The sequence below is a fragment of the Cinclus cinclus genome, chromosome 9, assembly GCF_963662255.1.
Source record: "Cinclus cinclus chromosome 9, bCinCin1.1, whole genome shotgun sequence".
In the NCBI taxonomy this organism is placed as follows: Eukaryota; Metazoa; Chordata; class Aves; order Passeriformes; family Cinclidae; genus Cinclus; species Cinclus cinclus.
In genome coordinates, this window is record NC_085054.1 from 23,100,395 (window position 1) to 23,115,802 (window position 15,408).

Sequence of the window (15,408 nt, forward strand, 5' to 3'; positions counted from 1 at the left end):
TAAGAGATTTTTTTCCTGGTTGTCCAACCTAAAACTGCCCTGGCGCAACTTAAGACTACGTCCCATCGTTCTTTCGCTGGTTCCGCGGGAGAAGAGCCCGACTCACACCTGGCTCCACCCTCCCGTCAGGGAGCTGTAGAGAGCAGTAAGATCCCCCGTAGCCTCCTTTCCGCCAGGCTGAGACTCCCCCCTCAGCCGCTCCTCACAGGACTTGTATAAACAAGACCCCCTCTCAGCCTTCTCTTCCTAGGAAGCTCCCACGCCTCTCCTGACGCCCCGGGCCCGTTTCCCAGCGGACAGCGCGGAGGCCGACGCCCGACTGCGGAAAAGCACAAGCCCCTCGCTAAAGCCCCAAGATGGCGCCGGGCTGAGGGGGACGGGACCCGCCCCGCCCCCAGCGCGCGATCGGGGAGGCGGGGCGGAGGGCGGGGCGCGTGCCGCGCGCGGCCGCCAATCAGGGGGCGCTGGCGGCGGGCCGCACGCGCAGGCGCGCGGGGGGCCGTTGGCGCGGCGGCGGCGCAGGCGCGGTGCCGGTGCCGCTGTGGCTGAGGGCGGCGGGTCCCGGCGGGTCCCACGATGTGGTTCGGCGGTTCTGTCCCCGCCGCCATCGCCGCCGCCAAGGAGCGCAGCTCCGTCTTCGTCGTGTTCGTGGCAGGTACGGTGCGTCCCGGGGCCGCCCGCTGCACCCCCGGCAGGGCCCAGCAGCGCCTTCCCAGCTGCGTGCCGCCCGCCGAGCGGGATTTGTGCTGTGTCAGCCCCAGCCCGCGGTGTCGGTGTCCGGCCCCCGCCCGTCCGACGTGTCGCCTTCCCTCCGCTCTGCTCTCAGCTCTCCGGGTTGTTTGCTGTGTTTCGTTTCCTTTCCTCGTACCGACTATGTGTGTTTCATAACAATGTAATTGGAACCCGTAGGAGTTCACATCGTCTTGTGTACGCCGCCTTTCTCTATGAAAAAAAAGATGGGAAAGAGGACACAGTCTTGAGGTGCGCCAGGGGAGGTTTAGGTTGGACACTGGGAGGAGTTTCTTCCCAGAACGGGTGATTAGACATTGGAACGGGCTGCCCAGGGAGGTGGTGAGGTCCCTGGGAGTCTTTAAGGAAAGCCTGGACGTGGCACTCAATGCCATGGTCTGGTCGACAGGGTGGTGTTTGGTCATAAGTTGGACTTGGTGGTCTCAGAGGTCTTTTCCAACGCGAATGAAACTGTGATATTCTGTGATTAGACAAGCTCTTTAACTTATTTTTGAGCTTTTTCGTATCTCTCTGTGGTGTTTCTTAAGGTTACCCTAAGTGCTGGTGGCATGGAAGTTTTTCAGGTGTCTCATGAAACAACGTTAAATGTGTTAGTGTTGTTCCCTTAAGAACTATTGAACTGTGGGACTCATGTGGCTTCAAGAAGTTCAGTCCCAAAGGAGATGTGAACAGAAAAGTGCAGTTAAATTCCTTTGCTGACACAACTCTCTGTGTACTTGGAGAACAGCATTTTCTGCTGGATAGTAAACATACTGATAGAAATCAAGGTATTGTCAGACCACAGGCTGGGCTGTGTTGGTGTTGGAGTAAGGGATGGGGTGGAGCAGTTCATGAAGAACCACAGCCCTTGGGAAAGAGTCACATTGCAGAATCTGGGAGGGACCCCATGCTGGAAGAGTATGAGGAGTCCAACCCCTGAGGAGGAAGGAGCAGCAGAGACAAGGTTTGAGGAACTGACTGCAAGAAGGGTGGGGAGATTTGTTTTCATTTCCCATGTTCTTGCTCTGATTTTTGATTAGTAATAAGTTAAATACATTGTTCCCCAAGTTAAATCTGTTTTGCCTGTGAAGATAACAGGTGAGTGATCTCTCCCTGCCCTTATCTCTTCCCATGAGCCTTCCATTACATTCTCTCCCAGCCCAGCTGAGGAGGGCAGTGACAGAGGGAGTTTAGTGGACCTCTGAGTAGTTTCAACCTGATATATATATCAGGGGCTGAGAAATGTTTATTGTAACTTATATCCAATATTTTTATGAAACAAAAATTGTGCACAAAATAGGGCCTATTAGATGCTGATGTTGACTAGGTGGATGTGGGAATATGTAGATGCACAGGGCAGATAAATCTATGGTTGCAGAGATGTAACCTAGTTTTGTCATTGTGTGTGCTGTGGGGATTTGTTTTGTTTGTTCTTATGAACCCTGGAAAAGGCAGAGCATGACTTCAGCCAGGCACATCTCTGCAATGGAAGAGTTGGCGAGTTCTGCCAACATCTGGTCCACCCTGGGCACTGTGGGATCAGGGCAGCTGACCTGTGGCAGAGCTGATCGTGGAACTGTTCTGTTACACGTGCTGGGAAAGGCAGCTGGGAAGCCCATGAACTTTCTTGCTGTGTGTGGAAGCAGCTGTCTTTGAAGGATGTGGAGTGCTGAAAGAACAGGCTGGTTTTGTGTTAGCAGAGATTTGTTGTTTGGGTAGAAACACATTTAAAACTGCACAGTGATGAACTTTGAGCCACACACACGCCACACTTCCCACTGGAGACAGGCACTGGAAAGCACCTGGAGAACAGGCTTTCTGCAGTGTTTGGTTCTGTACACTTCATCCAATGATATCTGTGGGGAAAAATGAGAGAAATTGAAAACGTAAGTTAACTATTGTTTTGGGCCAGCCATTGTGGAGGATAGCTGTTAGGTACAGTTGACAAAAAATAGGAAATTCTGATATGTCCATCTGTGTTTGGTTTCTGCCACCATCTGCCTGTCCCTCTCTCCCTCTCCTCTGCACTTCACTTACATTTTCTCTAGAAAATAAGGAAGTGGATTATTCTTTCTGCTTCCAGAATATTTTCTAGTCAAGCTAATATTAATGTGGTTATTTATCTTAAAAATGAGGTGACATTTGTGATTGTAAGTGTACATTGCTCGAGCAGGTTTCTCCTAAAGTGTTTTTGCTTGCAGCCATAATCCCAGCATTCTTGAGCTCAGTGTTTAAAACCTTCATGGCACATTTTGGTGACAGGATGGTGTAAGGGTATTAAAGATCCCATTGAACTCCTGGGAAGTTGCAGTAAAAGGGATTGCTCCTTTCTCCCCGTAGAGCATGAGGTGAAACAGGTCTGCCTTAGGAAATTGGTTTGAAATACTAAGAATGGATGTTGGAGGCCTCTGGACGCCCCAGGTAAGGGGTTGTGTTTGGGAAACAGATGAGTTACTTCGTGGCTTCAAGTAATTGCCAGCAGCAGTTTCCCTGTGTTGCTGCACAGGGGGACTGTTCTGACAGTGAAACAGGTTTGGCAATGCAGGTGCCCCAGGGGATGGTGTGAGGTTGTGCTGGGAGGTTTAGCCTGGATATCAGGAAAAGCTTCTGTCCCCAGAGGGTGTTGGGCAATGGAGCAGGCTCCTCAGGAAAGAGTTCAGGGAGAATTTGGAAAACGCTCTCAGGTACATGGCAGGATTTTTGGGGTGTCCTATGCAGGGCTGGGAGTTGGAGTTGATCCTTGGATCCTTGTGGGTCCCTTGCAACCGAGGATATGCTACGATTCTGTGAACATCCCTGGTATCTTGCTGGTAACTGTTCTGCAGATGATTTTGTAGCCTACAGAGTTAAAAGAGCCTCTGATTCTTGGAGTCACTCATCTAAAGTTGATAGTTCATTTGATATGAAACATCCTCTGTTCTGACTGAGGTGTTTAAGATTATTATTTCCAAAGGTGAGACGTGTTCTGATTATGAAAATACCAGGCCACTCGTAAAAAGTGCATTTCAGAGTGAAAGAATGAAGGGCTATGTGTGTGAAATGAAGGGGTATGTGCCGATAAAAAGCTTTAAATTAAAATGTTTGTTTCTTTTTAATAATGTTTGTAGAAACCCTCCTCCCTTTGTTCATAACTTTATTATTTTAATAATTTCTTTACAAAAAGGCGATTTGCACACATAAGCTGTTTGTTAGTCATTTGTAGCCAAAATGTATCAAGGCACTTTTCAAGTTAAATAAGTGAAATGATACAAAGGAGGAGGAGGAGGTGAATGCTTTAATGTCCTGGCTTCCTGGCATTTCCAGGATGGCAATCCTCTCTTACTGAGTAGTTATGAAATGTTGGACATGGAAAAGCCAGTTTGGCTTATCTCTCTCCTTCTGAAAGGAAAAGACTTCCCTGATGACTGCATGCTGAGGGGAATTGACATCTTCTGACAACCTGTGATGGTTTTGAGTAAGTTTCTTATACAGGAAGTAAATTATTGCAGGAAGAGTCTTGTCCAGGAGGTGAATCACTTGAGAAATGATCGATGTTTTCCCTATGCAGATTTACCTGATCAGGTTTAAGAGATGAGGAAGTGTGACTTTGAATTGTTTACAGATCATTCTACTAAGTGAAATAAAGTGGTGCTTTTGTTTGAGAAAGAAGAAATCTGAGAGTTTGGGAATAGAATTTTGAGGCTGTTGTGCCTGCTTAGTGTTTAGCAGAATTATGAATTATGTCAAGTTCTGTTGTGCTTGACCTCTTGACTTTTCTGATGTTTTTCCTGTGACCTGGCAGTTTTGATTTCCGGATATAATTACTACTACAAAACTATAATAAATGAACCCTAACCCCTAAATGAGAAAGGGTTATCAGAACAAAAAGATGTATGAGAACAAGCAGCTGTTCAGTGGGTAGTCACAATATTAATCAGTGCATCATGGCACAGAGCTTTATAAAACATGAGCTATCAGCATTTTCATTCAGTTATCTCTCAGGCTGTACTGTAAGCAGCCTCTGCCCTGTTTGTGTCTTTCAGCATTCTTCTCCAGCAGTTGGTTGTGTGGAAAAGTTATTGTATTTAGGCAAGTATTTAGATATTTTTAGTAGCCTAATCGGATGAGCACGTGTCCTTTTGAAACGGTGTGTGGTGAAGCAGCTGCCTGCCTGTGAGCATTTGGAAACAGGAGAGGAGGCAGAGCCACTCTGGGCACAACAGCTGCATTGACCACACTTGGAAGCATTGCACTTGAAGCAAGAGGAGAGGTTCTCATGTAAAATAGCTTCAATGTTTGCTTGCTTATGCAGAAGAATAATAATAGAGGTAGATACTTTCTTACTCGCTCCAGTAATTCCAGGGAAAAATTGAGACGTGGTTGAAAACCACTTTTCCAAAATTGTGTATTTGGTACATGCCCCTGTGAGAGGCCTTGTGACAGACAGCAGCACTTCACTGGGAGATTCCACATGTAACTCCTGATCTTTAACAAGTCAAAAATATTGCATGGAATGGCAACTGGGATGAAACAAACAAGTGGTTTGTTGTTGTCATTGAATAATGGTCTACTATACTTCTGTGCTTGTGACTCAGATTCTTCATCAAGACTGCAGCCCTTCCAAACTGCTAGAAAGTAATACAGATTGAAGATAAAGAATGGTTGCAGGCCAGTGTACTTGTTGAGACATGGTTAATATTCATCAGAATCTACTTAGTAACCCACACCCTCACTAAACTGGTATTTTGGGAGATAAAAGTATGATTGATACGCTTCATCTGATTAAAATAACACCTCTGAATCTGTGGCCTCTGAACACCTTTTCAGTTTCTCTTACTCAGGTAGCTCCTCTGCGTTTGTTATTCTTGGTCTTCTGTGCTCCTCACACCTTTTCCTCCCCTCCTACTGTTACTGTTCATGTCAGGAACTGGAATACAAAACTAAATTACAAATAATCTAAAACTAAGTTACAAATAAATGTTTCTTGGTTTGGGGATTTTTTAAACATTGTCAAACTGTGAAACCTCACCTGCTGAATTATGTATTTACAGGGAGTGGAGAACATAGTTTTTTACCTACTAGCTGCTGTACTAATATGTAATTAAATTTCTAATGAGGGGCAAGCAGAAACATAGTTTTGATGTGTTATCAAAGTGAACCAGCTGGAGTGAATTGTCTCCAGATTATTAAAATAAAAAGTTATAAACTGATTTGCAAATATCCCCAGAGTGTTTTACAAAGGTGATTCCAAGGGATTGAAGCAAAGCTAAAATCAGGAGAGAAACAGCAATTTGTGGTGGGCTTAACTCATGTATGTGCTGTGTCTTGCAGGTGAAGATGAACAATCTACTGAGATGGCTGCAAGGTGGGAAGATGAGAAGGTGACTGAAGCTGCATCAGATGGTTTTGTTGCTATCAAAATTGACACCAAAAGGTTTGAGCCTATTCTCATTCTGTCTCTCATACAGTCTTTCATTGATGATGATGCTGAGAAGTAAGAGGCTTTTGAAGTCCTCGCCCTGGTTAGGAGATGGTATAAGTACAGGGTTCCAAAGAAGTGAATTCAGTACTCCTGAAGTCCCTAGAGCCTGAAAAAATGTCAAAATTTACTGTTGTGTCCTGCACATACTCATTGTGTATTTCAGACTGTATTCCAGTACAAGTAATAGGATGCTTGAAGAAAGTTTGCCCTTTCTCAACTGGAAGAGACACAAAAATATTATTAAAAATGCTGGAATAAAAATGCAGTGCTAGAGGCAGTTCTTGGTTTGCCAAGTTACATAATGAATTAAAAACCTTTCATGAATTCAAAAAGATAAAAATCTGTAAAGCCCCAGAGAAAATGTGTTTGTCTCCATTGTAACACATAGAATGGAGAAGCATTTAAGTTCCTGGATAAATTACTCAGCTATTTTTGTTATGTTTGTGTTCCAGTCCATGTGCACAAAATGCACTGACATTTCCTCAAATGGTATTATTCTGAAATTCTCTATAGACATTTTATTAGATTTACTACATTATTTGTGCTCAATAGACTAGATTTCTTTTTCCTGAATTGCCTCTTAGCACTGCTTTCCTAATTCCTATGTAGTCAACTGTGATAACCAAGGATTGTCACCATGTCAACACTTTTGCAGAATGTTAATGATAAAGATGCAATGCAAATTTGCTTTTAGTGTTCTTTCAAGTATTTAAATAGTTTTGTAGGACAGTTATTTTTATGATGAAAGACTTAATCTGAAGTTGTTGCAAAATGATTGCTACTCCTAAATGAATCTTTTCTTTTAAACAGTGAAGCATGCCTGCAGTTTTCTCAAATTTGTATCCTTTGAGATCTATTTAGATGCTACATTATGTTTACAGATAATTGCTCTTTACAAGTTAATACCCTTCTTAAGACAAATACTAACTAGCAGTGTTATTGAAAATACTTATTTTGGCACAAAACTCTGCAATAATCTGTGTAGCTAGTAAATATCATCTGTGTATTCAACTAGCTGTCAGTTATTAGAGAAAGTGAGCAAATTGGGTCTTTTAATGTTAATCATATGTAATTCTCTAAATAGAAAATTATCTAAAGCTTTAGGTAATCTAAATAACTTGTTGGTCCTACTAATCAGCATTAGAAAACAAACAAAAATGTTTTAAATTATGAGCTGGGGCTCAGAGGTGCAGAGGAGGAGGAACAAGCAGTGGGCTCTGTAACATACACGGGTGTGAAGTCTGGTAAACCTCTGCCTGCTTTAAGGAGATCACTGCTTACGGTTCATTAATTCTCTGTGATGCTGGGAATTCTGTACCTTAACTTGGATTTCCTTCATGCTCTGGAGATTTCATTACTGTCTACTTAAGATGTTGTCTGACGCTAAAACAAAATCATTCTCCAGTCAAAGCATAATCAGTTGCCTGAAAAGTTGGAGAAAAATACTTTGGCCTAAACCAGTACAAAAAAAAAAAAAAAAAAAAAAAAAAAAAGAAATGCTCACCAGTTGCATGTAATGTTTGCCAGCATATTTTTGTTTTCTTCCTCCCTTGGCCCTAGCTGCTGGTGACCACTTGGAGAGAAGGGCATTAGGCTGGAAGCTCCTGTAGGAAGGTTTGCTTTGCCCTGTAAAGTTTCTCTTGATCAACTTCTGTCACACCACCCTTAACTGTTGCCGTGCAGATCCCGTAGTGTGCGTCCCATCCAGTTTTTTTATAGGAGACAATGGAATCCCTTTGGAAGTTATTGCTGGCAGCGTGTCTGTGGAAGAGCTTGTTACCAGAATCCATAAAGTCAAACAGGTAATGCTGACAGGCTGGATCTCCCAGATGGAGCTGGTAATGCTCAGGGCAGTGATGGCCCTGGCCTTTAGCTCGTGCCTTTGGGAAGTTACTGGTGGAAGTAGAAGCAGTGAATTACTGCTTCTCTCCTTCCAACAATAAAATCTGCAACCTTGAGTTCAGTACACTGGTTGGAAGCACTGTGCACAAGTAAGTGCTGCATTATTTTTTGTTTGGCTTAGATCACCTGTGTAAACCCACAGTACTGAAGAAATGTGCCAAGAACTCTAAACTGGAATGACAAAATGTGACTACTCACCTTTAAGAGGATTACTCTTCAGCTCATAATATGGTTTTGTAATATTGTTCTGTAACGTAGATTTATAAAGTTATACAAAAGTGTAGATTGCTTTATCACTTTGATTTCAAGTGCAAGACTAAAATTAGAAAAAAATATGAAATGCATGATTGTACCATACTTAACAATATGTGGTAATTCTAGTTTTATATTTTCAATAGGGCTCAGTCTTGACCTTTTAACCTGTGAAAAATACTTGAGCTTTCCATTCTCTCTTTTCCCAATTTCTTAGATGCACACAGGGAAAGGGCGGCCTTTGGAAAATGGCAGTCAGGCATCTGCCCCCTGTCCCTCCTCTCAGTCTGATGGTGCTCCAGAAAGAGCAGAATCCAGAGCAGGCGTTTGTGACTCTCCTGAGGCTGTTATGCCCGAGACAATAGCATCTTCTGCTGGTAATGGTTAGTGTTCTGACACAAATGCCACCTCACTTTGCTTTGGAAATGGTTTTTCTTAAGTTTTTACATGGTGGTACATAAAAGGCAATATATTGAACAGATTCACTGAGGGAAGCCTTGGGATATTCCAGAATGCTTTGTGCAAGTCTAGAGAGAAGGGTAGCTTGTCATTCTGCTTAGTTTTAATAAGTGAGGAATGTATGGTTTATAACTCAATAAGATTGTGTATGCTTTCCAGAAAAAGGATTCAATTAAAGAATTTTTTTAAAATAGGAACCTGAAACTGAATTGTTGAGGGGGGAGTCTAAGTAGCAGAACCTCTTATCTACTTGAGGTATCCCAGTTGCTGCAAATTGTGGCTAGCAATGAGCCTAATAATTGTTATGAGAAGAAATGCACCTTTTTTTTTTTTTTATGCATTGCTTTCTTGTAAATCCCTTGAAGATGAAGAAAATTCAGGTCAAGCAAGCCAGGAAGCAGCTAATTCTGCAGATGAGCAAGCAAATGATGCTCAGCCTGTGAATGATCTTACACTCAAAGTAGAAAGGCAAGTCTTCTTTTGCAGACTTCTTAATGTGTTGTATCTGTTTCTCAGGAGGTAGTTTTGTTGGGTTTTGGGTTGGTTTGGGGTTTATTTAACAAACATGTTTAATTACAGGATTTTGGTCCTTAATCTGTTGTCATCTGGCAGATATTTATGTGGTCTTATTTTCTATTATGTCTCTGACAATACCAGGGCTTGTATCAAACCAGGTTTTAAATTGATACCATTTCTCATGTACTTTGAAAGAAAGAGGTAAATCTGGAAAACTGAGTGTTCACCTTTGATATAACTTCAATAGAGATGATAGGTCTGCTGCAAGTTCTTGAACAAATTGAAACATTGAACTCAAAGCACTGGAAACTGGTGTAATATAATGCCAACCTAGGTTTTGTATAGAGATGTCATCTTATTTCTTTTTGTTGATTTGATGACTGTTTGTAGTTCAGGGATATTGAAAAAGTCAGTGGAATCCTATTCTGAGACTCGTGCTTTGATCAGTGAACAGTAATGAGTTGAGTTTAGTTTTTTGAAGTATGGTGATCAGAAACACCTGGCTCAAAACATGACTAATTCATTACTCATTGTTTTTAAATATGGGATGTTGTTTATAAACTTATTTTTAATTAGATTGATACTATTTGAAATATTCTGTCTGAAACCATAACACGTATTTAGCAAATAGGAATATTCATAATGCTAAAATCTACTTTAAATCTCTTTTATGCTTATTTCCGTTTTCTTATTAGACAAGAGGTATATTTTTTACTTACCACTGAGAAGACAATGCAGCCAATATTTTAATATAATTATCAATGTTGTTTTTTAAAAAATGCATTAGTCCTACATACAAATCTGGCACAATTTATCTACAGCATTTTTTGCAAGGGGGGGGAAAGCTCTGTGGTAATTACCACTTTCTTTTGAAGAAAACAGCTACATACAAACATTTTTCTGATTATATGACTTTTCACTTTGGGTCAAGCCTGCCCTTTCCCCAGACTTCAAATGTGTTGGGATTTTATTGTTAATCTGTATTGAGAAAGTTACTTCGTTCTTTTAAGTCAGTCTTTATTCTAAGGCGTTTTTCTGGATAGCTGAGACAGATGCATGTGCATCTATGTCAGGGCTATATATTACTTGTGTTCCCTCTCAGGAGGTGATGTGCAGAAGAAACCAGATGGCTTAAATAGCTAAAAAGAGATTGAGATTTAGTGTTTCTGTTACCACAGATCATAAATAGTATTTGCTTATTGCATATCTTCGTAAGTTGGTTCAACAGTAAGAATATGTAGGATTCTTCATTTAATGAGTGGGAGAAGGACAAAAGGGATATGTTAGAGCAACTCTAAAAATGAGAAAGGAGGTGGTGAAATCACCACCACCCTTTGCATGGATGGTGCACCCGCATGGGAATGAATCACTGCTGGTACAGGAGGTATTAGCACTGTGCTACAGCTCATTTTCATGTGTTCTCCTGGATTTGCAAATGTTTCATTAACATTTAAAAATACTGCAATAAGACTTTTCACTCTGTTCTTAAATGTAGATTAACAAAAAGGCTTGAAGAAAGACGAGAAGAGAAAAGGAAAGAAGAAGAACAGGTAACACAAAAATGTAAAACCCCTTGCAGGTTTGGGGCTTTTTACCCTTATTTGAATAAATGTTTAATTCCTTCTTACATGAACATGCTTCAGTCTTTTCTCTTGTCCAAGGCAATTTGTGGTCCAATTTTTATATCTCTCTATTCAGAAAGAAATTAAGAAAGAAATTGAAAGAAGGAAAACTGGTAAAGAAATGTTGGAGTACAAAAGACGACAGGAAGAACAATTGACCAAGCGTATGTTGGAGGAAAGGAACAGAGAAAAGGCAGAAGAGAAGGCTGCTAGAGAGCGCATAAAGCAACAGATTGCAATGGTAAGTTTTGCATTTTGGAAGAGAGTTTGCTGCTTTTCTCTCTCAGTGTACTAAAATGATAAATTTTCTCATTTGATGAAGCTTTGAAAGATTGTTCTTTTCCATTTGGAATCTTGTGGCCTTGAATATTAACAGATTTTGTGTTTGGGATTTATGTAGCATTTCCTGTGTATAAAATGAAACTTTTGCTTTCATCCTCACAGTTCTTTTCTATCGGAACAAACATTTCTGTCATATTGCTTGAACCTAGCAGGGAATTATCATATAAACATAAAAATAATTGCAATTTAGGCATGGTACTAAAAGAGAAGCACAAGGAGTATTTAATTGCAGAACACAGGCAAGAATGCTGCTCTCAAAATGGTGTGGAGGATTATTTTCCAACTTGGTATATATGTGTGTGCATATATGGATGTAAACAGTTGATAACAACTGAAATGCTTCCCCATTAATAGGTTTTGGTATAGAACACTTAGAATTGCAGTTTTTGCCTTTTTCTTCCCTGTAGTGTTGAGCTTGGAGGAAAAATCATCTATTAACGACTGGTTGTGTGAAGTGCCTCAGTGAGAAGTGTCATCTTGGCTAATGACATGAGATTGTGCAGTTTGGCAGTGAATAATTCTTTGCAGTTCCACTGTCTTCTCTCTATATGCTCTGTTGGTATCTGTGCAGTTGGTTCCTGAGTATAGACCATAGCTGTCTGTTTAATGAACTTTAAGCAACAAGTTATGTTAACAATTAAAGTTTCCCTTTGATCCTTCTGCAGGATCGTGCTGAGAGGGCAGCTCGCTTTGCAAAATCGAAGGAAGAAGCAGAAGCTGCCAAAGCTGCAGCTCTTCAGGCTAAACAGGCTGAAATAGAGGCCAGAAAAGAGGCAGCTCAAAGGGAGCGAAGGTGAGTTGCAATAGAGACGCAGGTGTGTATTTTGGGGGAGAGAGGTAAAGAAACTTTTTAGAGAGAGTTAATACATCTCCTCATCTCTTGACACGTTGCCCTGTTGAGCTGTTTAAATAGTGACATTAAAGGTAACTATTTACATGAACATGATGTTCTTTGATAGCTTTCATCCTTTTGACATTCATGATCATGAGACACTAACCACCTTTTGTGTGTTATTTTAGTTAGATAAGAGCTTTTTGTGTCTGAGCTTTGATTTAAATACCAGTATAATGGAGCTTGGTGGGACTAGATAAGGTGAGGATGCTAAAGATTATGCCTGGACAGAATTACTTGATAATGTCAGCACTGCTGGGCAGCTTAGTGCAGATCCAGGGTCTGTGGATCCAGGGGCTGTGTGTGTGGATAGCTTGGATTCAGCAAGGCTGGGCTGGGGCCACCAGCTGCCACGTCAGAGCTGTCTCCTGCTTTGCCCAGCACTGCTGGCTTAAGTATTATCCTACTACTTATCTTACTAAAGTATTATCCGAACCTATGGGGGCCTTGTATGGAATTGAAGAAGAGATGCATGGTGAGAGATCAGCAGGTGGTTTTCCATTGTGAATTCAATCTTACAACCCATCTGCACTGCCCCGGTCAGGATGGATGACAGTCCCTGTCTCCCACATTGCAGTACTACCAAGCTAAAGGCCCAGGAGCCTTTGTCTGTAAGTGTTCATGTCCTGACTGACCCCAGTACCTGTCCCACAGTGCAGTAGCCAGGATTCAGTTCCGCCTCCCCGATGGATCTTCCTTCACTAACCAGTTCCCATCTGAAGCACGGCTAGAAGAAGCCAGGCAGTTTGCTGCACAGGTAAATGGGCATTTTGTTTCTCAGCTATGTGCTGATTATGATTTGGTGAGCATCAGGTAGTTGTTGATGGTGGTGGAATTGTCATCAGCTCCTCTCCTTGTTGGGTATTTGAAGGGAGTTTTGGTAGCAGCCTTCTCCTGTGCCACCAACTGCCTTTGGATTGCTGCAGTGTATCATTAGTAAGAGATAGGAAAAAATGAAGGATATTTCATATCCTACTCTGAGGATGATTGATAGTTTGATAGAGAACTCTTGTTAAGGTATACTCAGTTGGGAAATACGCAGTTGTTTGAAAATGAACAGTTATAGATAAAATGTTTTCTTTATGTGCTTCACAGACGGTTGGTAACACTTATGGCAATTTTTCACTGGCGACAATGTTTCCCAGGAGGGAGTTTACCAAAGAAGATTATGGAAAGAAGTTACTGGAACTCGAATTAGCACCCAGTGCTTCAGTAGTGTTGCTGCCGGTAGGTGTTGGGTTTTGGTATTTTTCAAACAGCAGTACAGTAGCTGGATATTTGCAGCAAGCCATGATAGAATTTAGCTTGAATTTGGGGATTTCCCTTGTCTAAACAGAATGCAAAATTACTCTCCTTTCTGTCAGGACTGATTTGGAGAAGTTTTTCTGAAGCAGACAAATGGTGGCATACTTAATCTAAAGTGTAGCCAAAGTTGTTCCTTTGTGTCTGCTGAGCTGCTTCAAAATGATGGGTGAAATACTCTGTCTACAACAATACTTGACAAATTTGCCTGGTGTGTTCATGACAGGCAGGAAGACCAGCGACTTCTGTTGTTCAGGCTTCAGGCAGTGATCTGTGGAAGTTCTTGGGCACAATCCTTTACCCCCTCTTAGCGGTTTGGAGATTCATTAGCAACTTTCTGTTTACGAGCCCACCCCCCTCACAGCCCTCTGTGAGATCGGCTCATCAGCAGGACCCCTCAGCTCCCTCAACGTCGGGCAGCATGGAGCAAAGCAGGTAAGGCAAAGTGTTTGAGGCAGCTGTTTCTCAAGTTTCTTGCTTCCATTGCAAGAATTGCAATTAATCTTGTAGTGGGGAACTGAACTTCCAATGAGACAGTAGAGAGAGCATTGTTTTGCAGTCATTTATGAATAGGGAATTCAGCTGTAACTCCAAAGGTGAGCTTCACTTCAGCTGATACTGTTTGCAAGATAAAAATGTTAAAAAATGAGATATCAAATTGTTACAGGATGGTTCTTCAAGAAACAGAAGCAGATGAAGTCTAGTTTTGACAGGTTTTGTACTGTCTGAAGAAGGAGATCTCCCTTGTACCAGGATAGCTGCTCAGCTTTTGGTGAAGAAGCCGCATCTTGCTTCAGTAAGAGGGGAAATGAGAGTCTGCCACTCTGTCTGACTGCTAAGTGACAAATTTTCACCTGGGTATTGCTTCCCAAGAAAACAAAGGGCTGAAGATTATTGAGGATAAGAGAAGGATGGATGATTTGTGTTTATTGCATTTGCTGCTTCTCTTGTGTAATTATTACTGAGGAAACTGTCAAATCTCACTGTTCTTTGTGCCCTAGGCAAGCAGTCAGGAAACGAGTAGTGGAAAAGCGGGGGGAAGACTTCAAAAAAGAAGGCAAAATATATAGACTGAGGACTCAAGATGATGGAGAAGATGAAAACAATACTTGGAATGGAAATTCTACACAGCAAATGTAGTTACTATCTGGCTGCTTTTTTTTTTTTTTTCCTTCTCTTACTTGATCTAAGTCAACTAAAGCTTCTGGACAAGTGGGGCTTATTTTACACTGACTGAATTACTTAATTCTAAATCCTGCAGTGGATTATGGAATAAAGTCACCTATGTCAGAAAAATCAAGTGGGTGTAGGTGAAACCTAGTAAAAAGACTGAGACTCTCCATCAGCTTTCATAAATATTGCCCTATGCCATAGAAAGGCACTTTTTAATCTATAAATATTCTGCTTTAACTTAAGGGCCAGGTATATATTAATATAAAGGTCATGGTAGACAATGACTGATTAAAATGAGGGTTTCAGAAGCACTATAAGTGGCAAATCAGGTAACTAATTTATGTTTAACTTTTTTCTTGCTTCTGCAACTGCAAGCAAAACCTTGTAGTTTTTAATTCCCTAAGCAATCAATAAACTATTTTCCAGAAAACATGACTTTGTGAAGTTCCTCTGATGTTCTGTGTCACAAGGAAGCAAGCCAGGGTCCTGCACTGAAATTTGAAATACAGCAGACAAACATTTTGTTCCAGTTTAAATAACTGTACTTGAAATAAAGGAAAAGTGGGGTGAAAATCCAATCTGTACAGTAGCTGCCGTAGAGCAGTTTTCCCCAGGAGAGAGACTAAATTGTCTTAAAATTCTAAGAAGCAGGAGAATGTCCAAGGGTCCTTTCAGAACTGTTGATGGCGATGATGATGAAGCAGGGACAGATGCCAGCTGAAGTTCAGCAAATCCTTATATGCAAATAGGAATAAGAA

The 15,408-nt window shown here is 41.5% G+C and overlaps 1 protein-coding gene across 1 annotated transcript; it reads left to right on the forward strand.

Annotated features, from left to right (window-relative positions):
* The first annotated feature begins 516 nt into the window (after positions 1 to 516).
* On the forward strand, positions 517 to 15,082 carry UBXN4 (UBX domain protein 4). Its single transcript, XM_062498200.1, has 13 exons — positions 517 to 655; positions 6,040 to 6,142; positions 7,001 to 7,029; positions 7,874 to 7,992; positions 8,562 to 8,727; positions 9,169 to 9,271; positions 10,815 to 10,869; positions 11,018 to 11,182; positions 11,949 to 12,076; positions 12,830 to 12,932; positions 13,271 to 13,402; positions 13,704 to 13,912; positions 14,479 to 15,082. Exons 1-13 carry the CDS (start codon positions 577 to 579, stop codon positions 14,615 to 14,617), a joined length of 1,530 nt encoding a protein of 509 aa, XP_062354184.1. The 5' UTR covers positions 517 to 576; the 3' UTR covers positions 14,618 to 15,082.
* Positions 15,083 to 15,408: the final 326 nt, after the last annotated feature.